Raw genomic sequence first — 24,731 nt, forward strand, 5'->3', positions numbered from 1 at the left:
TTAGCATCTAATGTTATGATGCTATGAAACAGCATTACCTTTTTATACTTTATTTTCAATTGGTCATATTTCTGTCTATGTTATTGACATCAAATAAGGAGTGGTTGCAATCTCTTTAAACATTCCTTTCATGATTTTGTACTGTGGGCTATACACTTAAATCAAACTCTTTCATTTCTTTTTCATTCATTCCACCCCATCTCTCAATATTTGCAAACATTATAGGTAGCCTACTACTACTGTTTCATAAGTACAGGTGAAATGTAGATGGAAGTAGGGTCTATCCTGTAGGTGATCAAGTGGTGCCTATCACATAATGCTATAAGTGCTCCATGGCAACCTAAGTTTTATCAGTTAAATTCACAATGAGAACTCGTAAAGTATTATTTCCATCAGAATTGTATGGGAAAGTATACACTCTTACAGAATAAAAAAACGAGATAAATTTTATGATGCGCAACCTCACCTCACACATAGGTTACAGGTAATTCTGATTAATGCTTAATGATATTCATTTTTATTATTTCATATTAGAACTCGCATAAAGGGCCCGGCCAGACCAAGCGCGGCTAGCGGCGAGGTTCCCGCGGAAAATTGAAACCTTAGGTATCTTATGTAGGTGGCCAGATAGGAGGCGCGGGAAGCCTCAAGCCGCTGCAGTTGCTGCCAGACTATGTTTCATGTTTTAAAAAATCGCGGCGGCTCAAGCGTCTTCAATCAAGATTACGTCATTTTTCATCAGTTCCTGAAGGGGTACGTGTTCAATTGTTCGTTTCCAGCCATTACTAATCAACAATTTATTGGGAGGTGTTTCGGAGAGCAAAAATAAATTAAATAAATGGAAGTTATGGCAATCAACTGCAAATGGATGGTAATAAAATAGTGGATAGGCCTACGCCTTTTTGTGCTTTGCAACCTATTTAATCACCATTTAGTTATTATATATATATATATATATATATATATATATATATATATATATATATATATATATATATATATATATATATATATACATATATATATATATATATATATAGAGAGAGAGAGAGAGAGAGAGAGAGAGAGAGAGAGAGAGAGAGAGAGAGAGAGAGAGAGAGAGAGAGAGAGAGAGAGAAATTTCAAATGTGAAAAGAATCGTATGTACATTTAAACTATATATCTTATGCAAATGCTAGTTAATTCTGGAATGAAAGGGACAATGATTTTTCGTGAACTTTATCGTATTTGAAGCAATTATGATACCTGCTAAGAGAGAGATTGAGGTTGTCTAGTTCGACGTTTGTTTTTTTTAGCCTAAATACAGGAAGGATGTTGCCATCAACGAATCAAAAAACTTGTGAAATATGCAGATATTCATTAAATCTGTCGCCGTACAAACGAGACTGGCAACATTAATTTCAAAATTAACTTATTTTCCCTTCTCTGTTTCTTAAAATCGTGAATCCAGACTCTTGTGTAATTTATAGTTCAGATTAAAATAACGATTTTCAATCGGAAGTAATTTCCTACTCAAACACCATCGTCATGTTTACGAGGAAGGCTATCAGCTGGGAGTGAGGAGGCAAGAGAGGTGTGGCAGTTCCGGTGTGGCCACCCAACATGCCGCTAAACTCGCCGCTCATCGCACTTGGTCTGGCCGATCCCAAAGTGATTCGTCAGGTTCAGGTTCAGGTTCTGGGGTGAGGCATAGCCTTTACAACGGTGCCTCCAAAGTTTATCTTCTTGTACTGTTTTGTCTTTTCTTCCACATCAGGTTTAATACTTTTTTTTTCTTTTCTATATTTGTTTCACTAAATAAACATAATCCTACTATCTTCTTTAAGTCTTCGTCGTACGGTTGTTGTAGCTCAATTACTTCATTCATTTCTTTTCTATATTCCTGGCAAAACAACAAAAAAATGTATCAAATCTTCCTCCTCATTTTCACAAAAATTACAGTTTACATTCCCCTTATTGTGTCTATTTACACTATTCAGTTTTAACGTATTAGCTCTTGCTCTAAAAATATCACTGAAGCAAATGTATTGTCATAAAGTAACTCTTCTTTAATTTCTTTCTTCCACGTTCTATATATCTCTAAGCTCACTTTACTTTCTATTTCTTCTTTCCACTTTTCAGTATCCCACTTTCTGGTTTCCGATTTTATTTCTGCCTTGTTCATTCTTCTTATCTGTCTTATGCCTAAATTTAATTCTTCCAAATACTTTGCAGGCTTTTTCTACCATCTTCCTTCTTTTTCTTGAATATCCTGAATAATTATTTTCAGTATTTCCTTCTTTCCATTCAGGGTACGATTTAAGTGCTGCAGCTTCCCATCCACCACCCTTGCTTTCATAGAAGATGCACCTGTCTCCCCTCTTAGAGTAGTATAAGCTGTGCTTTTAGTGACGCCTAAAATCTTCCTGTATATCCCATTCTCTATTCTTTGTAGTTTCTCTATTTCAGTTTCGGTTAGATTTATGATACTTGTTTCCATACAAAATAGATGGTAAAGCAATGCTTTTCCAGAACGTTTTTCCTGTCATAACTTTATTGCAACTTTTCTCTATAACTGAATATGTTATATTAGCTAATTTTTGTGCCTTTTCTATCATTACCTTTTTCTGAGGTTTAAATATATTCCTATCATTATCTAGCTTTATTCCTAAGTAAGTTAAACTTTCTACTACTTTGATTCCCTCTATGATATCTGGCTTTTCTTTCATATTGTAAATCATAATATTACTCGTTTCTTTATCAATTTATAACACACATTTTTTACCAGTTTCTACTAATATCTGGATGTTACGCTTTGCATTATGTATATCCTGTGCAATTATCAAGGCATTATCTGCAAAAAATAATGATTCTACCTTTATTAATTGATTTCTGAAACCGCTTCCTTCCTCTTCTATTTTCTTCATGACAATATCTATAATATGAATTGTATATGTCATTTATTAAGTCACAACGTATAACCAATTTAAATTGTCAATACGAAAATATTTACCATATTGCATTGTTCCAAGTACGTAGGCTAGGTCGACGGGCAACATGGCGCCACCAGATATTTAATTATCATCCCTTTCTAAAAATACTTTTCATCTCTTTGTCAACACGGAATTTAAGTGGGTTCAGATTCAGTTCATCATTAATGGACCACGTATGTTAAGATATATTATATTTAGTACATAAGTGACTAAGCTGATTTGTCAGTTCTTATCTGTAATGTTTTGCCTTTTTATTATTGAATGAAAAATTGTGTTTTAATTACATGATAAGTCTTCTGTTTTGCAGAAAGGAGCAATTGGTATCTTTCCGAAAACAGCATTAAATTTTAATTACCTCTATTTATTAGTAATCACTACAAATAAAAATAATGACATTTATAATTATGTGAATGGAGGAGTTCATTTCGCACTAGACTGAGAAGCCTTACTAACTTTCATAGTGCAAACACCGTTAAAACGCCCAACTTTCGAACTAAAAGTGCAGTTGTTCAGTGATGTTTAGTCTTAATCCCATGGTTTTTCACATTCTGAAGTCTTTAAGTTTCGAGTAATACATTTAATATAGTACATTTATATTGAAAGCACGATTGCCGTTTATTCTACAAACATCTTGTCATCATGGTTGTGTCAGACGCTGGTAATTGGTGCTTGATTGAGAGTGACCCTGGAGTTTTTACCGAGCTCATCATGAAATTTGGTAAGGAACTTGGTGCTAAATTATCCCTTGTATATCTGGTATGATGGTTTATCCGACGTTCGAAGCTGTAATAATTTTTTTTGGCAAGCCTAGTCTGACCTTTGGTAATCCTATGTACGATTTTTCAGGAACTTCCACTCAGAGGCCTGTGGTATATGCTATCCTACATGAGGCTTGTGGTATATGCTATCCTACAAGAATTAGGTCGTTTCTTAGGCTGTGGTCGATCCTACCACAAGCTGTATAGTTTAGTATAACGGTAGTTTATCCAGTAACTATGGGGAACATGGCTATTGCAATAAATTTGACTGCCTTTCTATTTCTGATAAACATGCTAGATATTTGGTATTTGTTTATATGACCACTCTCCATATACTGCCAAATTATGCATAGGTATTGTTTTCCTCTTACTTTTTCATAATTGAAAACAATGCGTTGATCAAACCAATATACAAAGGAAAAGGTGAGGTAAACGAGCTAAATTCATATAGGCCCTTTTCAAATTTAGGTCAAATGTATCCTACATGTCGAAGCTTATTGAAAAAATCACAAGTGAGCAATTATGGGCTCATATTGATGAGTTAGAGGTATTTCCGGAAAATCAATCGGCCTACAGAGCTAATCACTCTACAGAAACTACCTTATGCTCAATAATGAATGATATGATAGGTCTTCTTGATGAGGGAAAGTGTGGAATTTTGAATATGTTAGATCTTAGTGCTGCTTTTGATACTGTTGTGCACGAGTACTTACTTGACGACTTAAAGTCCATTGGAGTGACTGAGGAAGTACTGGAATTTTTGCGAAGTTACTTAACGAATAGAAAGACTATTGTAGAAGTTTCTGGAAACCGATCCAGTGTGAGAATTCTTATGAAAGGTGTACCACAGGGTAGTGTTCCGGGCCCTATCTTGTACAACATATATACTATCGAGCTATCACACATCTTGAAAAAACAAAAAGTGGGCTTTAAACTATATGCAGATGATACTCAGTTCTACCTTTCAATTTCAACAACACAAGATACAAAGAGGAAAATTGATGAGATAATGACTGACATAAAAATATGGATGCAGAGGAAAATGCTTAAATTGAATGATGATAAAACAGAATGTATGTTTTTTTATGTGTTATTGTAGTGTATTACAGGGCAATGTAACCTAGGAAAACAACTACTTTTTCTTATAGAAAAAAATACGCTCTTCGAAAATGAATAGTTTCAGAAATATAATACATCTATATCCTAGAATAATGGGGGACCCCCAGTGGGAACTCGGGGTTTTGGGTGGGGAAAACATACTGGGGAAACGATATATAATCGTAAAACAAGCCTTTTCTTCTCTATACATTACCTTCTTAAATGTATTATAATCGGAGGAAAATACAAAACAGTATATCTGGATAAACTTTTTAGGCGCCGTTGCAAAAATTATTTCATGAAAATATACAGTAACCAGTGCTGCCAATGTCTGATGTAGATCTAATGTTAGCATTCCATGCTATCATTAGCACACGTACGTACGTTAGTGCATACCAGTTGTTCCGTAACCGAAATACAAACCACACTATTTACATGGGGTTTTACTTTCGGCGTAGCTGAAATGACGAGCCATTAGAATTTTAACGAGGGTTAATTACCCCCACGCTAGTTAGCAAGGGGGTAGGGGAGTGGTAGCTAGCTACCCCTCCCCTCCTCACACACCGGTGAACTGCTTCTCTTCACTTTTGGCTCGGGCGATGAGCAGACGTCTCTGCTTCGCCCTCGCATTATTGACAGCCTTAATTTTGTTTTGCTTTTTCTTTCAGCTTGTGTGCTTGAAGTTGGCCTCTTCCTTCCTTCCCATCATGCGGAAGTACCCTGGACTCCCCGACCGCCCTTGTGGAACGTTCATGTCGGCGGTCGAGACGGACCCTCACTCCTTATGCCAGCAGTGTCGAGGTCAACGGTGTGAAAGGGATAATACCTGTAGTGAGTGCAGGGAGTGGCCTACCTCCCAGTGGGAGAGGTTTGCCCGGTGGCGTAAGAAGAAGCCTAAGCGTGACCGTTCTCCTTCAAGGGTTGCCTTGAAGAAGGAAGGTTCCAAGGACTCTTCTTCCGCCGCCCGAACCTCCTTCGAAGCTCCCACTCGATCGGTCTCTCGCGAGAGGCCGGCGAGTGGTAGCGCAGGCCCTTTTGTTTCCCAATCTCGGGGTTTGGGAGAGGGCGTTGCCTCCCATAGCGAGGCAGCTCCCCCTCCTACTCCGGGGGAGGGTATTGGTCCTGTTGATGACCATGTTACTAACGATGATCTCTTACAGCTTTGGGCTTCCTTGGGGCTTAAGGGCTCGTCCTCCAAGGAATCCCTGTTTGACCTGATCCAGTTGGGTGCAGTCAAACAGTCGCCGGTAATAGCAGAGGTAGATCCTCTGTCTATTGTCGACGTTGTTGTGGCAGAGGCTTCCGACAGGTCGTGTCAAACCCCTGCTGCAGTTGCGGTTGTTGCTGAAGGCTCAGTTCCCCCCTGCGAACATCCTTCGAGGGAGGAGCTGGGTCCAACGGTCTCTCCTGCAGGTGACTCTCCCCCTTGGGGAGTGCACTGACAAAGACTCCTCTTCGGAGGACAGACGATGGTGTTGCTGTGCCTCGAGGTCCGTCTTCGCCATAAGGCTCGCCCTCCTCTTCACCGTAGAGGCCTTCCTTCTCCTTACAGGGGAGTTAAGAGGCGCCTCTTCGGATCTTTGCCTTTGACTTCCCCCGCAGAGGATCCTCCATGTCGAGAGGAGACCGTTGCAGCTGCTTCCTTGGACCTCTCCGCAGTTCGTTCGCGATCTTTCGACGCCTGCCAGACCTTCCAGTCTTCCATCTCCGTTCCTGGACGCTGATGCGCAGTGGGCGCCGACGCACCCCGTTGTCCAACGGGCACCGGTCCCTTCGGGACAAGAGGGCTTATCCCACAATGTGGATGAGTCCCTCAAGCGCCAGGTCTTACCTGCGCGCGCGCAGTCCAAGAGGTTCCTTAGTTAGCGCACAGGTTCCTCTGGACTCGCTGCGCCCGGACGATCTTCTGCTGAATCTCAACGTAGATCTCCTTCTCGCCAGCGTTCTCCAGCTCGCCAGAGCACTTCTGTTCCTGCTGCGCGCAACGCGCTCCATCAGTATCTTGAGCGTCTACGATATCCTGCTTGTCAGCGCACAACGGCGCGCCAACGTTCGCCCGCACGCCCACGATCTCCGGATCTGGGCGCAGGCAGGGATATTGTCCCTCCGCCTCCTCGCCGACGTTCACCTACGCGCCAGCCATCGCGCGCACTTCTAAGACAGGCCGAGTTCCTGCGCGGCGTGCCCACAAGATGTCTCCTGAGCCCGCCCAGGAGCGTTTGCCTTTGCGCATATCCTCGCCCTCTGGTCCTGCGCCCCAGTTGATTCCTTCTGAACGCGCAACTGTCGCCAACGATCTCCTGCGCGCCAGCGTTCTCGTTCTCATACGCGCCTGCACGCAAGCGCTCTCCTACGCGCCCATGCGCCAGATCGCCACAGGTCTCCGACACGCCCACGCGCTAACTCGCCTGTGCGTAGTCGATCGCCTGTTCGTGTTACGCGCCATCGCTCGCCAACGCCCCATCGCTCGCCAACGCCCCATCGCTCGCCAACGCCCCATCGTTCTCCCGATCGCCAGCGTGCACCCTCACCTGCGCGCCCACGCGCCAGCGCGCTCCCTTGCCCCCGCGCCTTCATTTCCATGCGCACGCACACCAACGTTGGCCCGCGCGCGAACCAGCGGTTCTACCAGCGCGACCTCGCCAGCGATTCCCACGGGGTTTCACAGCGCACCCAACCGTGCGAGTCTTCGGGGACGCGTGCTTCCAGATCCTCGTCCTTGCGATCTCCACTCCGCAAGCGCAGAGCTGCGCTCGTCCAGGAGCAGGAAGAATCTTCGGAGAGGTCCACGCAACATTCTTCTTTTCAGGCAGGCCCCGTGGTATCCACTCCTAAGGATCAGTCGATTCCCTTCCCTCCAGCGGGTGTTGCTGACACTGCGTTGGTCAGCCGCCAGCCTTGTTTCGGGTCCTTGATCAAAGCGGCCGTGCAGGCTACGAAGCAGGCCCTCGCTGATCTGGGACTGAAACCAACGACACCCGCGTCCCCGCTGAAGAGAAGGAGAGAAGTGGACTTCATGGTAACTTCCCCTAGGGTAAGTTGGCTCCCAAGAAGTCCGTCAGGAAGGCCCCCTCCTCCTCGCAGACACTTTCTCCTTCTCCTGTGGACGAAGCCTTTCCGTCCTCAGGAGAATCCTGCGAGGTGAGGCGTTCTCCCACGGCACCAATGGGAGGAACCCCACCTCGAGGAAGAGAACCGTCTCGCGTGCAGAAGAGCCCCCAGACTTCTTTGCTTGAGTCCTGTATCCCTCCCAGGAGAGAGCCTAAGGACTCGAAGACTGTTCCTAAGTCTTCTACCCGGATTCGACCAGAGCTAACGAGACCCCAGGAGAACGTCCTCGTATCTCCCCAAGTAGAGCTACTGGGGACAGGAGACCTTGTTGCCAGTCCTCAAGGAGGAGAGCAGCACGAGTCGGAGCATGCCTTCTAGCAGGTCCTGAGTCTAATGAGGCAACTCAACAGATTCAAGGACCCCGAGACTGCCCCCCGCGAAGGCAAGGATACGGTCCTGGACCAAGTCTACGGTACCCAGAAGCTCCTAAAGGCCAGCGCGGCTCTGCCCTGGTCCCAGGGAGTGAAGAGTGCCAGAGACAAGGTTGAGGGCCAGCTCGCCGAACTCGCCTCCTCCAGCTGTTCCTCTGCCGGGTACAAAATCCTCCCACCTCCTCGTGTACAGCAGAGGAGGTACTTCGAGATCATGGGGGAGTCTTGTTTAGCTCTTCCCCTCCACCACTCTGTGGAAGAGCTCTCTAAGGGGATTTCTCTCGAGAACCTCTCCGCCCGGCAGGTGACATTCTCGGCTACGGAGATCCTAAGTCAGGAGAAGGTCGTAAAGTGTGCCACGCAGGCCACTTCGTGGCTGGACATCTGGCTGGGGTCTCTGGGCATCTTGTTGCGATCCGAGGACTTGTCCAAGGAGAGCACCAGGAAGGCCCTTGAGACTTTCCTCCTCTCGGGCACGCGCTCCATCGAGTTTTTAGCCCACCAAGTTTCAAACTTGTGGGCAAACTCGATCCTAAAACGTCGTACGGAAACAAGGTCTTCCAGTTCAGAGCCTTATGTTTTGGTCTCAGCACAGCTCCTCTATTGTCCACAAAAATCATGCTGATTATGGCAAGTATGCTGCATTCAAGGGGAATCAGGTCCTCCCTGTACCTGGACGATTGGTTTATAAGAGCCACCTCAGCCGATTGCTGTTTGAAGGACCTACAAATGACATTGGAATTGACCAAGGAATCAGGACTCGTAGTGAGTTCGAAGAAATCACAACTGACTCCATCCCAGAAGATTCTTTATTTGGGGATGGAGATTCAGAGTTGGAGTTTTCAGGCTTTTCCATCGCCTGTAAGGATCCAAACAGATCTCCTAAAACTTCGGGCTTTTATAAAAAAGGACGTCAGTTCAGTGAGGGAATGGATGAGCCTTGTGGGGATTCTCTCGTCATTGGAGAAGTTTGTGTCTCTGGGGAAGCTGCTTTTATGCCCCCTTCAGTTTCACCTCAATTGGCATTGGAGGAAAGGGGACAGTCTCGACAGGGAAAGCATTCCCATCACGGATCCTATAAAATCACTCCTTTAGTGGTGGAACAACAAGCACAGACTACAGGAGGGCCTGTCGTTGATCAAAAGAGCCCAGACCTCGTGTTGTTTTCCGACGCCTCAAACTCCGGGTGGGGAGTGACATTAGGGAAGAGAGAGATCTCAGGTCTGTGGATGATAGAGCAAAAAACTCTCAACATAAATCAAAAGGAGCTTCTGGCAGTACATTTGGCCCTCAAGGGCTTTGAGGAGTAGATCCTGGGCAAGGTGGTACAAATCAATGCGGACAGCACCACAGCTCTAGCCTATATAGCAAAGCAAGGCGGGACCCACTCGTGGTCTCTGTACGAGATAGCGAGGCCTCTTCTCGTATGGGTGCAGGAAAGGGAAGTGACATTATTGACTCGTTTTATTCAGGGGGTCAAGAATGTGAGTGCGGACAGACTCAGCAGGAGAGATCAGGTTCTCTCCACAGAATGGATGTTACACCTGGAGGTCTGCAAGAGTCTGTGGCAGTTATGGGGTCGTCCCCTCATAGATCTTTTCGCAACAGCAAAGACGAAAAGACTGGAATAGTACTGTTCGCCAGTGCCGGATCTCGAGGCCATGCACATAGACGGTTTCCTCATGGATTGGTCACACATGGAGGTGTATGCATCCCCACCCTTCAAGATTCTGTACAAGGTAATGCAGAAGTTCGTGTCGCACGAAGGAACCAGGATGACTCTAATATCTCCGTTCTGGCCGTCAAGAAGCTGGTTTCCAGAGGCACTGTAGTGGAGGGTGGATGTCCCGAGAAGCCTTCCCTTAAGACCAGATCTTCTCAGACAACCTCACTTGGAAAGAAACCACCTAAACCTCCGAGCTCTACGTCTGACTGTTTCCAGACTATTGAAAAACTCGCTAGATCTAGAGGTTTTTCGAAGGAGGCAGCCAAGGCTATTGCGAGAGCAAGGAGGTCCTCTACCATCAAGGTGTATCAGTCCAAGTGGGAGTTATTCAGAGAATGGTGTACTGTAGAGCTAATTCGGTGTCTTCATCCAGTACCTCTATAACTCAGATTGCCGATTTCTTCCTAGGCTTCAGAAATAAGCATAACTTCTCTTCCTCTACAATCAAAGGTTACAGAAGTATGTTGGCGACGGTCTTTAGACACAGAAATTTGGACCTTTCCAACAATAAGGATTTGCAGGATCTTCATAAGTCTTTTGATACCTCAAAGAAAAGACAACCAGAATCTCCTGCCTGGAACCTGGACGTTGTTCTTAGATATCTCATGAGTGACATTCGAACCGTTGCACTCGGCCTCTTTTAAGGATCTAACCTTAAAAACTCTGTTTCTGGTTAGTTTAGCCACTGCTAAGAGGGTCAGTGAAGTTCACGCCTTAAGCAGGAACATTGTTTTCCGAGATGGGAAAGCCATATGTTCCTTGCAGCTTGATTTTTTGGCCAAGAATGAACATCCTTCCCGTCCATGGCCTAAGTCTTTTGAGATCCCTAATATCTTTGATGTTGTGGGAGAAGAGTTGGAGAAATTGCTCTGCCCTGTGAGAGCATTAAGGTTCTATTTGAACAGAACAAAGAATTTGAGAGGCAACTCAGAGGCTCTGTGGTGTGCAGTAAGAAAACCTTCACTGCCCATGTCGAAGAACGCCTTATCCTTTTTCATAAGGCTCTTGTTTAGGGAGGCTCACGCCCAGTGTGATGAGGCGGACCAGAGGCTCCTCAAGGTGAAGACGCATGAAGTCAGAGCGGTAGTGACTTCAGTGGCTTTTAAACAAAACCGTTCTCTGCGAAGTATAATGGATACAACCTTCTGGAGAAGTCTGTATTTGCATCCCATAGCGGCGAATGCGATAGTAGGTGATTGATCTACCACTACGTTCGCTTTTTCTAATACCCTTTTCTTTCTCTTGGAACTTGTAAAGTTATGGTTGTATGTGGAGATTAGTCGTCAGTCTTCCGCAATCTGTTGTTTGGTCAGGTGGTCAATTTGTTCCTTGAGTGCGCTCGGAACAAGGGTATTAGTTGAGGTCCTGTCATGCTATAGGTTATGGCACTGTTTGATAGCTCCTAGAGATCATCAGCCCCCTGGGTGGACCGCTGGATCTCCTAAGGATAGCAGACAGAATGAGGCAGAGAATCATTGCAGTCAGCTTCCTTATCAGGTACGAACCTCTTAAGTTGTTTATGTAACTCTTAAGTGAATTTCCAATTATGTTGCTGTCTCTGACCCACCACCAAGGGTGTCAATCAGCCATTCTTAAATAACCAGCGGGTAAGTTTTATGTTTAAAAATTATATTTTCATAATAAAATAAATTTTTGAACATACTTACCCGCCTGTTATATAAGTTGAAAACCCACCCTCCTCCCCTCTAGAGACCATGGGGCATGGAAGATCTGAAGGATTTGGTATAGTTCGACCTGTCTACCGCAAGGGCGCTAGTGTACACCTGGCATATCTGCGATAGCCGCGAGATTTTGAATTTCTGCCGGGCGTCTAGAGACTTTAGCCATTCTTATATAACCAGCGGGTAAGTATGTTCAAAAATTTATTTTATTATGAAAATATCATTTTAACTCCCTCCCTCCTCCCCTCTAGAGACCTATGGGCATGGAAAATCTGAAGATACGTGGAATGGTTCTAAGTACCGTCGCGTGAGGGCTCACTGGTGGTACATGTGGCTACTCAATCTGCGATTGCCGCGAGTTTTGAATTTCTGCTGTGACGTCAGGGACTTGAGCTATATATATATATATATATATATATATATATATATATATATATATATATATATATATATATATATATATATATATATATATATATATATACAGACGCTCCCCAACTTACGAACGATCGTTCGTAAGTTGCTTCAGTGCTATATTTTGTATTATAATTTATGTTTAAGGCCTATATAAGTATATTGAAGGTTTATATAAGTATGTTTAAGGCTTGTATAAGTAACCTGTATGGGTTTGTACTGAAAAAAACCTTTAATAAAATGGAGAGAATACGTACAGTACTGTACTACGTATGTTAGAGAGAGAGAGAGAGAGAGAGAGAGAGAGAGAGAGAGAGAGAGAGAGACACACACACAGTATGTACATGTACGTAATAAGATAAATAAAATGAAGTTTAACTTACTTTTGGAAGATGTACTCGATGCTTAAGGAGATGATGGAGGAGGAGGAGGAGGAAGAGAAGGATTTTATATCATGAGAGGGTCTTCGTCGTCGCTGGAATGGGCTTCAAAAGTTACTTCCTCCTCCGTAACTTCAATGTAGGAAGAAGTTGAGGGTTGAGGAGAAGAAGATGAGGGTTGATGAGTATCTTCCTTGGAGGATTTACTAGAAATAGGCCGAAAGAAGCGATCTAACGACGATTGCACAGTTTTCTTCTTTTTTTCATCATAAATGATGCGGTAGCGCTGTATGGCATCATTCAATTGATTTGCAACCTTTGTGCAACGTTCAATATTTGGGTCTTGCTGCTCGAAGAGTGCGATGGCTTTATCTATGAGCGAAAACCCCTCGGCCAAGAGTTTCGTCTCGAATTTCTTCATGGGGACAGGCGTTTCTTCCTCCTCCTCCTCCTCGACACGTTGCTGAGCCTCCAACTCCATGAGGTCTTAGTTACTCATTTCCTCCCCATGGGACTCAAGCAATTCCTCGAAGTCTTCCTCCTGCAGGTCAAGCTCGAGTTTGTCACTTAGGCCGACAAGAGTGCTGAGAATTTCTTTATTGATGCCCTCCTGATCAAAGCCACGGAAGTCGTTGACGAACTTAGGGCATAGAGGCCTCCACACGGCGTTGAGGTTGACCTCGGTAACCTCACGCTATGATGCATCAATGTTTTTTACGCAGTTAAAGATGTTATACGACTTCCAGTAGCTCTGTAAGGTCATCTCGGGGTCAGAATCCACTGCTTTCAAGGCCATCCTGTACGTCCGTCGGGTGTAATATTTCTTGAAATTGGCGATAAACCCCTTGTCCATCGGCTGCAGAAGTGAAGTTGTATTTGGCGGCAGGTACACAACTTTGACATCAGGATGAAAATCATCCAAGTGCGGGGGTTGGCCAGGGGCATTGTCCAGCACCAGCAGGATCTTGAATGGAATTCCATTTTCCCGGCAATACAACTTCACTTCTGGGATGAAATGGTGGAAGAACCAGTCCTCAAATACAGCGAGTGTCACCCATGCCTTCATGTTTGACATCCATATAACGGGGAGAGAGCTTTTCGTCACGTTCTTCAGGGCTCGAGGGTTAGCTGCCCGGTAAACTAGCAGCGGCTTCAGCTTGTAGCTCCCTTCAGCATTCGCCCCAAGCATTAAGGTTAGGCGGTCTTTAGCCGCTTTATATCCGGGCATCGTCTTCTCCTCACGGCTAATGTAGGTCTTCTCTGGCATTTTCTTCCAATAAAGACCCGTTTCGTCGACATTGAAGATATGCTTAGCCGAATAGCCACCCTCCTCAATGATCTCCTTCAACACTTAGGGGAATCGCTCGGCAGCCTCTTTGTCCGCATATGCTGCCTCTCCGGACATGGACACATGGTGGAGATTAGCCCTCTTCTTGAAACGGGAAAACCACCCGTGGCTGGCAGAAAACGTTTCTTCGGCAGTGCTTTCCCCAGCCTTAGCCTTGACATCCTCAAAGATAGATTTGGCCTTCTCCTGAATGAGCATAAGGCTCAGAGGAATACGCCGCTGCTGCTGATCCTCGAGCCAAATGGTGAGAAGTTTCTCCATCTCTTCTATGATTTTCCCTCTTTTTTTTGCTAATGATTGTCGATTGCATCGGCACTGTACCTTTCAAGTGTTCCATTATACGATCTTTCTGTTTATAAATGGTACCGACGGTCGAACGATTCAAGTTGTATGCCCGTGCAACGCTCACCATTTTCTCACCTGTATCAAGCTTCTTTATTATTGCCACTTTTGTTTCAAATGAAATGGCTTGCCTCTTCTTTGCACTACCACTCTCACTAGAAGCCTTTCGCTTTTCACCAACCATATTGAATAATGGATGCACGAGATATTTAATGATAAAAATGAAAAAAGTTCTCTGCGCACTGGAGATACGTTCACGCACTTACGCACTGCAATGAACTGGGCAGAGGAAGGTTAATGCTGGGTGAGCTCTCACAGCGCCAAGCGTCGGTATTAGCGGCGGAAAGAAGCACTACTCGGAAAAAAGCGCGCAATACAAAATCTAACTTACAGCATCTCTTTCCGAACATTTTTCGACATACGCGCAGACATGTTCGTATGTACCGTTGTTCGTAACTCGAATGTTCGTAAGTAGGGGAGCGACTATATATATATATATACAGTATACAGTATATATATATCCACCGGGTAAGTATGTTAAAAAATATATTTTATAATGAAAATATAATTGTCATTTTTGGGTGAGATAGCCATGTTGTCCTGATGGACCCGCCCTCCTTTTCTACAGAAAAGGCCTTGGCACGATCCCTCACAAAATTACTATATCTGTAGCACCATGCTCAATGTTACAAGGAATAGGGCGCTATCTTGCATACAGCGTCATCTAGATACTCAGTAGTAATACGGAAGGAAGTGTACCTTGATAACGGCTCCCCTTCTAATTTTGCCACTTTCCCCCTCAAAGCAAAATCGCTATTCAGGGTGAAGATTGCTATGTGTCGTATCAAAATATGTGTCCCCTGATTTATGCGATATCCTGAAGAGAAATTTTGAGGATATTTGCGCCAGGCTTTAGAATTTTGGAGACCTAAAGGTAAATTCTCTGGGAGTATCACTAGTAAATATCCCATAGAAAGCTACTTGTAGGAACCTTCCATCAGGACGACATGGCTATCTCACCCAAAAATAGATTTTTCACTTTGCTCAAAATCTGTTTGTTCCGTCACAAATACAAACCACGCTATTTACTTGGGTTAATTACTTCGGCATAGCTGAAGACGAGCCATTAGAATTTTAACGAGGGTTTAATACCCTACCGCTAGATAGCGGGGGGTAGGGAGGGGTAGCTTGCTAACCCCCCCCCCCCCCCCTCACACATACTAGTGAGTGCTTCACTTTACTTTTGGCTCGGGCGGTGAGTAGATGTGTCTGCTCCAACCCTCGCTTTGACAGCCATTAATGCTTTTGTCTTTTACTTACTTTTTCATAATATATACAGGTATTGCTCGACTTACGAACTATGCGACATATGACTTCGACTTTACGACCATTTTTTCAGGGTGATGACGTCACAAGTTTATCGGAAATAGGACGAATATTTCCTTGAAAATAATCTATTTTCTTGTATACATATAAACTGATTTATCTTGTTAAATTATTATTTTCTTTTATTGTTAATATTCAGTATTTATTTTCAGTTAAAAATACATTAAGAAAAGTTTTAATATCTGTCGAGTTCATATGTCTGGTGACGTCACATCACTGGCGGAAAGCGTCCGGGCAATACAGTGATTTCCTTCCAATAGGCTAACGATTAATATTAGTATTTCCATCATTGAAATATTAAATAACGATACAAAGTATTTTGAGGGTCTGTATCGGTTGTTTGTTAAGTTAGTATTTTCTTTTCATTTCTTGCGAGAAACAAAGAAAATGAATTTACATATTTTGCAAGTCATTCTTCGTAGAGATTACTTGTGACGTCACGTATCTGGCGAAAGCGCGCTGACAAACCGAATGATTTCATTTCATTGTTACCGAGTAATCTTATTACAGCATTCCCATCATCGAAACACCCAGTAACAATATCAAGTGTTTTAGTAGTCTGTATCATTAGTTATAAGATTAGTATAACTTATCGTAAATTTAAGAAATAAAGTCTGATGACGTCATATTTCTGGCAGAAGGCGAGAGGCAAATCAAGTGATTTCCTTCCGATGCGTTACTATTCCCATAATCAAAACATCGAATAATGATATATAGAATTTTTTAATAATTTTCAAAAAAAAAAAAAAAGATACAACTGAATTAAAAACAAAATACAGAGAGAGAGAGAGAGAGAGAGAGCGTATTCCTTTTATAACTAATAATAAGGTCTATAAACGAACTGTATGGAAAATGTGATACCCTATAACATATTGGCGCTGATGTAATATGCATTATGAAGAAATTTCGAATGTCAAGAAAATTAAATAGATCAGTGTTATTCGCAATATATATATGTGCTCATAATAGTAATACGGCAGCGTGATCTTGAAATCAGCTGATGCCAACCGAAAGTAAATTAAAAGTATTTGTTGATTATTGATATGCTCAAGAAATTGAAAAATAAAATATAAACGTTCTTTAATAAACCACAATTAAACACAGTAATGTCTAATGAAATATAAAGGCTTAATATTGAACTACAATACTGCATGAAGCTTTAAAAAAGAACTACCCATATGCGATTGCGAGAGCGAGCACACACACACACACACACACAGAAAGAGCTACAACAATTTCGCATTATACCTAATGATTAGACGAACTGTATGGAAACTGATTTCCTGTAACATATTGGCGTAGATGTAATATTCATCATGAAGATATTTCTAATAAGTTAAGAAATGATAAAAAAATATGCCATACGTATGTACGCCATATTTTGATACGGTAGGTAGCGGCACTTTCAGATCAGCTGATCATAACCAAAGGTAAACAAAATTTTCAGTACTCGATTGAAAAATGCTTCCAAAATTGATAAATAGAATACAATAATGCATTTATAGAGCATATGATACCCTATGAAACAAGAAAATGGAATAATGATAGACAGTAAGAAAATATTGACAAAATATGATTCAGATGATTGCCGAATCATAACGTATCAAAATAAATCTACGGAAACTTCTCTTTTCTAGTTCGACATACGGCCAACTCGACTTACGACTCATCTCTCGGTCCCTATCTCGGTCGTAAGTCGGCGACCACCTTTATATAAACATTCGTTGTGTTTATTATTTATATATTTGTGTATAGAATATAGTAAGTTTCCTTTTCAGTGTTTGTGCCGTGTGTGTAGTGTACAACAATGGAGAGTGAAACTCCGGCGTAGTTCTAGGCCACCACGGTTTTACTTCATGGGGTGCAGTCTCTCCTTTGGTCCTTCGGTTGTTCCTTCGGCTTCCGATAATTCGGCCGCCGTGGGGACTCGTCATCGCTGGACTTTCTTCATTCATCTGTTTTCTTCGCTGTTCCTCCTTTCCTACGGAGAACTTGGATCCTCAGCGAAGGGAATGTGGGAGTTTAGTTTGACTAAGGTCTCCCTCTCCCTACTCGAGGTCGTTCACCCCTTATTACTACTACTACGTACTCGTGCGGGCTGAGTTGCTATTCCGTTTTATTTGTCTCAATTATTTTTTAATGAAATCTAATTGTATTTTTAACTTTTCAGCTTCTGGGGAAAACTTTCCTTCGGTGGTCAGTGGTTCTTACTATTTATGAACATTCAAATCAGTTACATAATTATAATTGTTATAATTCTGCTTTTTGTTAAAGTTCTCCGCCCTCCCCCTTCTCCCGTAAATGTCAGTGGGGGAGGAAGGCGCATACTTAATTTTTGATTCTTATGTTTTGGTTTCCCTCGGAGTTCCTCCCCGGGGGAATTTTTGTTAGATAATTATTTAACTTTATTTTCCCAGTTAACTATGCAGTTTTCTTCGTTTGTCTGAAGTGTGCCAACGAAGCAGAGCTGTCCTGTTTATGCCTGGGGAGTCTGCTGTCGCTGCCGTCTCTCTAGGACATCGTCATGGGCATTATCCCTTCTCTTAGAAGTTCTCCCGTGACAACTGTCAGCTCTTCAGTTCATCTTAGAACGATAAGGTTTGCCTCCTGGGGTTAGGTAACTTCCCTTCCGAGGGAGGTTCCCTTCCCAGGTGTGAGATCTTCCCCCTACAGAGGGGGAACTTCTCATACCTTAATATTTCTGGATGGGTTTTCCTGGCCCTTAAGCGGTTTTGCTCTTGGTGCTGAGCGACCGCTCTTGTAACCATGCTCAAGGGGCTGAGCGGTTGCAAGGCCGGCCATGGTACTTGATGTGACTATGCTCTTGGGGCTGAGCAGTTACTTTTCTAGCTATGCTCAAGGGGCTGAGCAGCTACAATATCAGTCTTGTGACCTCTCGTTCGCGAGGGAGGCCACTCATAAGGGCTCCTCTTCGAAGGATTGCTCCTTATAGGTCTCTTCTACGAAGTGTCACTTCTCTCGTTCGCGAGAGAGGACACTCATAGAGACTCCTCTTCGGAGGATTGTTCCGGATAAGGTCAGCTTACTGATCCAACGGCCCTTAGGGGCACCTTCTCCAGTCTCTTCTACGAAGTGTTCACCTCTCTCGTTCGCGAGAGAGGCCACTCATAGAGACTCCTCTTCGGAGGATTGTTCTTGATTAGAACAGCTTGCTGTTCAGACACTAACTCTTCAGTGTTTAGTGACAGGGAAACTTCAGTTTCTCGTTACGCTGACCCTTTGGGGTCTCGTAACATTAGTTACGCAGAACCTTGGGCTCTCGTAACTTTAGTCACTCCTACACTTCGGTGTTTAGTGACAGGGAAACTTCGGTTTCTCGTTGCGCTGACCCTTCGGGGTCTTGCAACTCCGGCTACGTTAGGCCTCTGGTCTCTCGTTCCGTTAGTCAAGACCTGCTGACCTGCCATCTCCGTTCCTGGCTGCTGACGCACTATGGGCGCCCACGTCTAACCTGTCATTGCGCATTAGGGTCTTGAGCGCATACTGCGCCTCTAACCCTTCAGCTCCAGGTTTAACCTGCGCCCCCTCATGTTGCTGCTGTTCCAGACTTAGCGCCTCAGCGGCCACCTGCGCCCGTGCGCGCACCTGTTCCTGTTACGCGCCAGGGTTCCCCTGTGCCCCCTCACTGAACGCCAGCGCCCACCAGCAGTTCCTGTTTTAGCGCGCCAAAGCTCACCTGCGCACACGCGTGCGTGCCCATCGCCCGTAGTTCCTAATACAGCGCACGCGCTCACCAACGCCCCAGCGCGCTTCTACAATTCAGCACGCAGTCCAGGAAGTGCCTAAGTTAGCGCACGGGTGCTCACAGGTACCTCTGGACTCTCCATCCATATTGCGCAATCCTGTACGCACGCTTCCAGTTGCGTGCAAGGTTCCAGTTGCGCCCCCATCTCAACAGCGCATACCTGTGTGCCCGAATCCTGTTGCGGCGCACATCGTTGGAGTTTTTCCTGAGAGATCGCAGGCGCTCACCAGTGGTTCAGCCTGCGAGGTCTCCAAGTCTCTTCTATGCAGGGCACCTCTCCCGTTCGCGGGAAAGGTCTCTCATAGTGACCACTCCTCGGAGTATCAAGCAGTACTTCCAGTGTTGATCGTCGGCTCTGTGCTGAAGCAGACCTACCTTGGTCCTCTTCAGGGCATGCCCTCCCTTTAGGGACACATCCCAGTTTCTGATCGTCCTGTCAGCTGATCCTTCAATCTAGCGCACAAGCGCTAGCCCCGACGATCTTCTTATGCGCGCAAGTGCCGATGATCTTCTTGGCCGACTATCTTCTTCGCGCTCATGCGCTGATGATCTTCATACGCGCGTGAGCGCCGATGATCATCCGCGCACAGGCACCAATGGTTTCCCACGAGCATTCGGCGCTTCCGAGCGCCCACGCTCCTATATTTTTATTTTTTTTATTTTTTCCGCGGGCGGGCACCAATGGTTTCCCTCGCGCCCGCGCGAGCATTTCTTTAATTTGTGTGTCCATCGCAGCATCGCACACCTGTGCGCCCGCACCCTGATGCGCGCCCACGCTCTCCTGCGTGCCCAGCGCACCCATGAGCCCCTCAGACTGCGCAGACTGCGCAGCTCTCACCTGCGCCCTCGCGCTAGCACGAGGCTGTGCAATCGCGCCCTCTCCCAGTCTTTCCAGACACACGCTACTGCGCACTTGCGCCCAACAGTCTTGCATCAGGTTGCTGCGTGCCCGCGCACACGCGATCAATTGATTGCGCCCATCCAACCTTCAACTCCGCCTCATGCTCCAGCTCCTACGCCCCGCACGCCCTCGCAATTTCCTACGTGCACACGCGCCCGCGCCATCTCCTACGTGCGCTCACACCATCAATCTCGCACGCCCGCGCTCTCGTGAGCACAAATTTCCTGCTGCGCACGTTCCTCTCCAGGGCTCATCGCGCTACCACCAGCTCGATCTGCGCCCCGATCGCAAGCCCGATCACGCACAAAGTTTTTTGGGGCTTCAGGCGGACAGGTCATCGTCTCGTTCCCCTCATCGCAAGCGCAGAACAGCGCGCTCGCCGGAGGAGGGGAGGTTTCCGGACAGGTCTAAGGACCCTTTTGTTTCAGCTTCGTTTCAGGCGAACCCTCGTTTGTCAAATCCTCCTAGGGATCGAATAATCCCCTTCCTTCCAGAGAGAGTGTCTGACAGCTCGACTGTCAGCCAGCAATCCTGTCTTGGGACCATAGTCAGAGCTCTTATGCAGGCTATGAGGCCTGTGCTTGCTGACCTTTGTCACATATCAGGGGCAGCTCCCTCCCCTCTGAAGAGGAAGAGGGGAGTCCCCTCCGTGGTGCCTTCTCCAAGGGCTAAACTGTCTCCTCGCAAATCCTTGCGCAAGGCTCCTTCTTTCCCCCAGACTTTCTCCCCCCTCCAGTGTGGATGAGGATTACCTATCATCTTGGGAGTCGGACGAGCCAGTCCGTTCCCCCATCGCACCATTGGGGGAAACTCCACCTCTTCCTGAGAAGTCTTCTCACGGGTAGAGAAGAGCCTGCATCCATCGTTACTGGAGTCCTGTATCCCCTCCCAGGAGGGAACCGAAGGATTCGAAGACTGTTCCTAAGTCTTCGGCAAGGATCAGACAGGAGCCAGCTAGACCTTCGGAGAATGACCACAAATTCCCCCAGGAAGAGCTACTGGGGACGAGAGATTTTGCTGCTAGCCCTTCAGGAGGAGAACACCAAGAGTCAGAAAATGCGTTTTGGAAAGTTCTGTCCCCCAGGAGGAACCTCATCAGGTTCCCAGACCCAGAGACCCCTCCTAGTGAGGGTAAGGACATGGTCTTGGTCCAAGTCTAGGGCACCCAGAAACCCTCCAGGGCCAGTGCAGCTTTGCCCTGGTCACAAGGGATGAAGAGTGCCAGAGACAAGGTTGAAGGCCGGCTCTCTGAACTCGCCTCCTCCAACAGATCCAGTGCCGATAACAAGCTTCTCCTTCCTCCTCGAGTCCATCAGAGGAGATATTTCGAGATCCTAGAGGAGACTTGTTTGGGTCTTACGGTTCACCACTCCGTGGAAGAACTCACTGGGGGAGTCCCTCTAAAGAGACTCTCCAACCGACACATGTCCTCTTCTCCTACTGAGATCCTAGGCCAGGAGAGTGTAGCGAAGTGTGCCATGCAGGCAACTTCGTGGCTTGACATCTGGCTGGGGTCTCTGGGCATTCTACGGGAAAGAATAGATCTCCTCGTTCCTTTCCCTTAATTGGAGGCTGTTTTCGGACACCTCAAAGGAGCGGGGGGGTGGGGGGGGGACCACGTTCTGAGGCCCTGTGGTCAGAATTGGAAAAGTGCCTCCATATAAATCTGCTAGTGATGAAGGCTGCTCTTCCTGGCCCTTCAACAGTGCCAACAAAGATCTAGTGGATCACTCTGGGGGGTGATGAGCGACAACACCACAGGAGTGGCTTACATCAACAAGCAAGGAGGTACCTTTTCAAAGCGGCTATCCCGTCTCTCAGTAGAGATACTAAGATAGACCGAAGCCCACTCAATCCCTCTATCGACTCACTTCATTCCAGACAAAGGGAATGTGCTCACCGACAGTCGGAGCAGAGCATCTCAGATAATGAGTATCGAGTGGTCCTTGGATCATCCAGTGGCCAACAAAGTCCTGACTTTGTGGGGTTATCCGACTGTGGATCGGTCCGCGATAGCGCTGAACTTCAAGCTCCCGCTGTATTGCCCCCAGGCCCAGATCCCAAAGCACTCTGACAAGATACCTTCCAACAACGGTGGGACAGCACCAACGTGTGCACTTTTTCCCCGTTCTGTCTGATGAGGAGGGTGCTCAACAAGACCAGAATATCGGTCAATCGCTCGATGACCCTTTATAGCTACGCTATGGCATCTCGTGGAATGGTTTCTGGACCTTCCGCAACTCCTGACGGAACTTCCGGGAGAACCCCCTCTGCGACACAAGCAAACAACCACATGCCAACATCTCCCTCAAAGCCATAGCTTCGCTTGGACTTACCGCCTGGAAGACTATCCAGCACCCCCTCACTAAGAGGGAATGGTCGCAACAAGTTGCGAACAGGATGTCTGGACACCTGCGCAGGTCATCCGCAGGGGCCTACCAGGCAAAGTGGCGAGTCTTTTGGTGGTTGGAATCGTGAAGGAGTATCTCTTCACTCGATACCACTGTTCCAGCAAGAGCGAAGTTCTTCGTTTATTTGCGGAAAGAATGCGCCTTTTCAGTCTCGGCAATGAAAGGTTATCGCTCAGCCTTAAGGCTAGTCTTCAGGCTCAAAGGAGCGGACATTCCTTCCTCGCTGGAACTTTCCCTACTCATACGAAGATACGATCTTACCTGCCTTCAGTCAGAAGGGAGACCTCCTCCAGAGCACTTGGTTCGAATTCTCGGGCCTCTTAGGAGGCCTCCCTACGAACCATGTCGCCAGGCTTCAAATCGACACCTAACTCGAAAGGCGGTGTTTCTACTAGCTTTGGCCTCGGCCAAGCGAGTCTGTGAACTTCATGGTCTCTTGTATGACATCGCCCATGCAAGGGGATGAGGGGAGGTAACGTTCGTAATCGTCTCTGAGTTTGTGGCTAAGACACAGAATCCGAGAGTGCCGGATCCTCGATTCGACTCTTTCTGGATTTCGAGTCTTCATTCTGTAACAGATGACCCAGACCATCTCCTACTGTGTCCAGTAAGGAGTCTGAGGTTATATCTCAAAGAACGGCTGCATTCGTCCCCAAGTGTAAGCTTTGTTTGTGAGCACTGGGAGAACAAGAGGGGGGTCACCAAGAATACCATCTCTGCATGGATTCATTGGGTGATACATCTGCCCCTGAATCCTGACCCTCCTCCGTCATGTCGCCTTAGAGCGCATGATGTAAGGGGCGCAGCAACGTCCCTGACCTTCAAGAAGATCTCCTCAGTGATGCAGGTTCTACAAGCAGGGGTGGAAGCGTCAGATGACCTTCACAGCCCACTACCTGCAAGACGTGACACAGGAGGCTCGATACGTTCTCTGTCGGCCCTGTGATGGATACACAATAGCTGGTCTAATCTCAGGCTCCTTAATGGACAGGTAGCAGAGGTTGAGGGCATTGTTACCGGTCTTAGTCTGCGTGAATGAAAAGATTTGTCTGGCCCTTATTCTTTTCTTCATCCTCTCCTTCCTTGGAGAAAGCAGCATCCTGGGTTCTTTGCATAGCTGACCTCAAACCAATGCAGGTAAACCATGCTTTCTTTGTGTTCCTAGTATTAAGAGTAATACTGTCATGTCCCCATACCCTGTTGAGGTGGTATTGGGAGAGTCCTAGCCTAGAATTCCATCGGAAGAACTCCAGGTCAACTTCCTAGGACGAGTCACACTCTTCACCTTCACACACAGCGTATGTAGGCCACAGCAGTTTCACAACAATGCTAGCGAGGCGCAGGGACTCCTTATTTCTCGAGTACTTACACACTCAAATATTGAGTCCCTGGGCAAAGCCAAAAGCCAGTATGGCAGGGACTTACCGCCCTTCCTAAGGGTTGAGTCACCCCATGTAAATAGCGTGGTTTGTATTTCAGTTACGGAACAAATGACAAATTCGTAGATAATTTGTATTTTTCCTAACTATACAAACCTTAGCTATTTACACATATTTGCCCGCCAGCCCTGTCCCCCGGGATAAGTCCTACCTCTAAGCAAAGTGAAGCACTCACCAGTATGTGTGAAGGGGGGGTAGCAAGCTACCCCCCGCTATCTAGCGGTGGGGTAGTAAACCCTCGTTAAAATTCTAATGGCTCGTCATTCAGCTACGCCGAAGTAATTACCCCATGTAAATAGCTAAGGTTTGTATAGTTAGGTAATTACAAATTATCTACGAATTTGTCATTTTATAACACTACCTGCCGCCACCACAAAGTGTTCTATTTCATGCACTTGCTTCACGTAATGTTTATAGAAAACTCTAGAAGATTTCCACTCTGTATATGAGCGGAGTCTATCAAAAGTCCATATGTTGAAAGAAGTTCAACGAGGAAGCAACTTTTCTAGGATCGTGACCTGCGGGTGTACTGTCAGGATCTGCTCTGCGAATAAAGTAGGTGAGTTTCGGAGGGATAAGTTTGATCCTGAGGTTTCGCCTAGGAAGAGCTGTCCCTTCTTGAAGTC

At 45.8% G+C, this 24,731-nt stretch overlaps 1 protein-coding gene across 1 annotated transcript in view; it reads left to right on the top strand.

Annotated features, from left to right (window-relative positions):
- The first annotated feature begins 3,463 nt into the window (after positions 1 to 3,463).
- The window catches only part of Uch-L5 (ubiquitin carboxy-terminal hydrolase L5), a 225,393-nt gene continuing 204,125 nt past the window's right edge, over positions 3,464 to 24,731 (top strand). The window contains exon 1 of the mRNA XM_068355135.1: positions 3,464 to 3,690. Coding sequence (XP_068211236.1) covers positions 3,612 to 3,690 — 79 coding nt within the window. The 5' untranslated portion in view covers positions 3,464 to 3,611. The remainder of the gene's footprint in view (positions 3,691 to 24,731) is intronic.

The sequence above is a fragment of the Palaemon carinicauda genome, chromosome 31 (assembly GCF_036898095.1).
Source record: "Palaemon carinicauda isolate YSFRI2023 chromosome 31, ASM3689809v2, whole genome shotgun sequence".
NCBI lineage: Eukaryota > Metazoa > Arthropoda > Malacostraca > Decapoda > Palaemonidae > Palaemon > Palaemon carinicauda.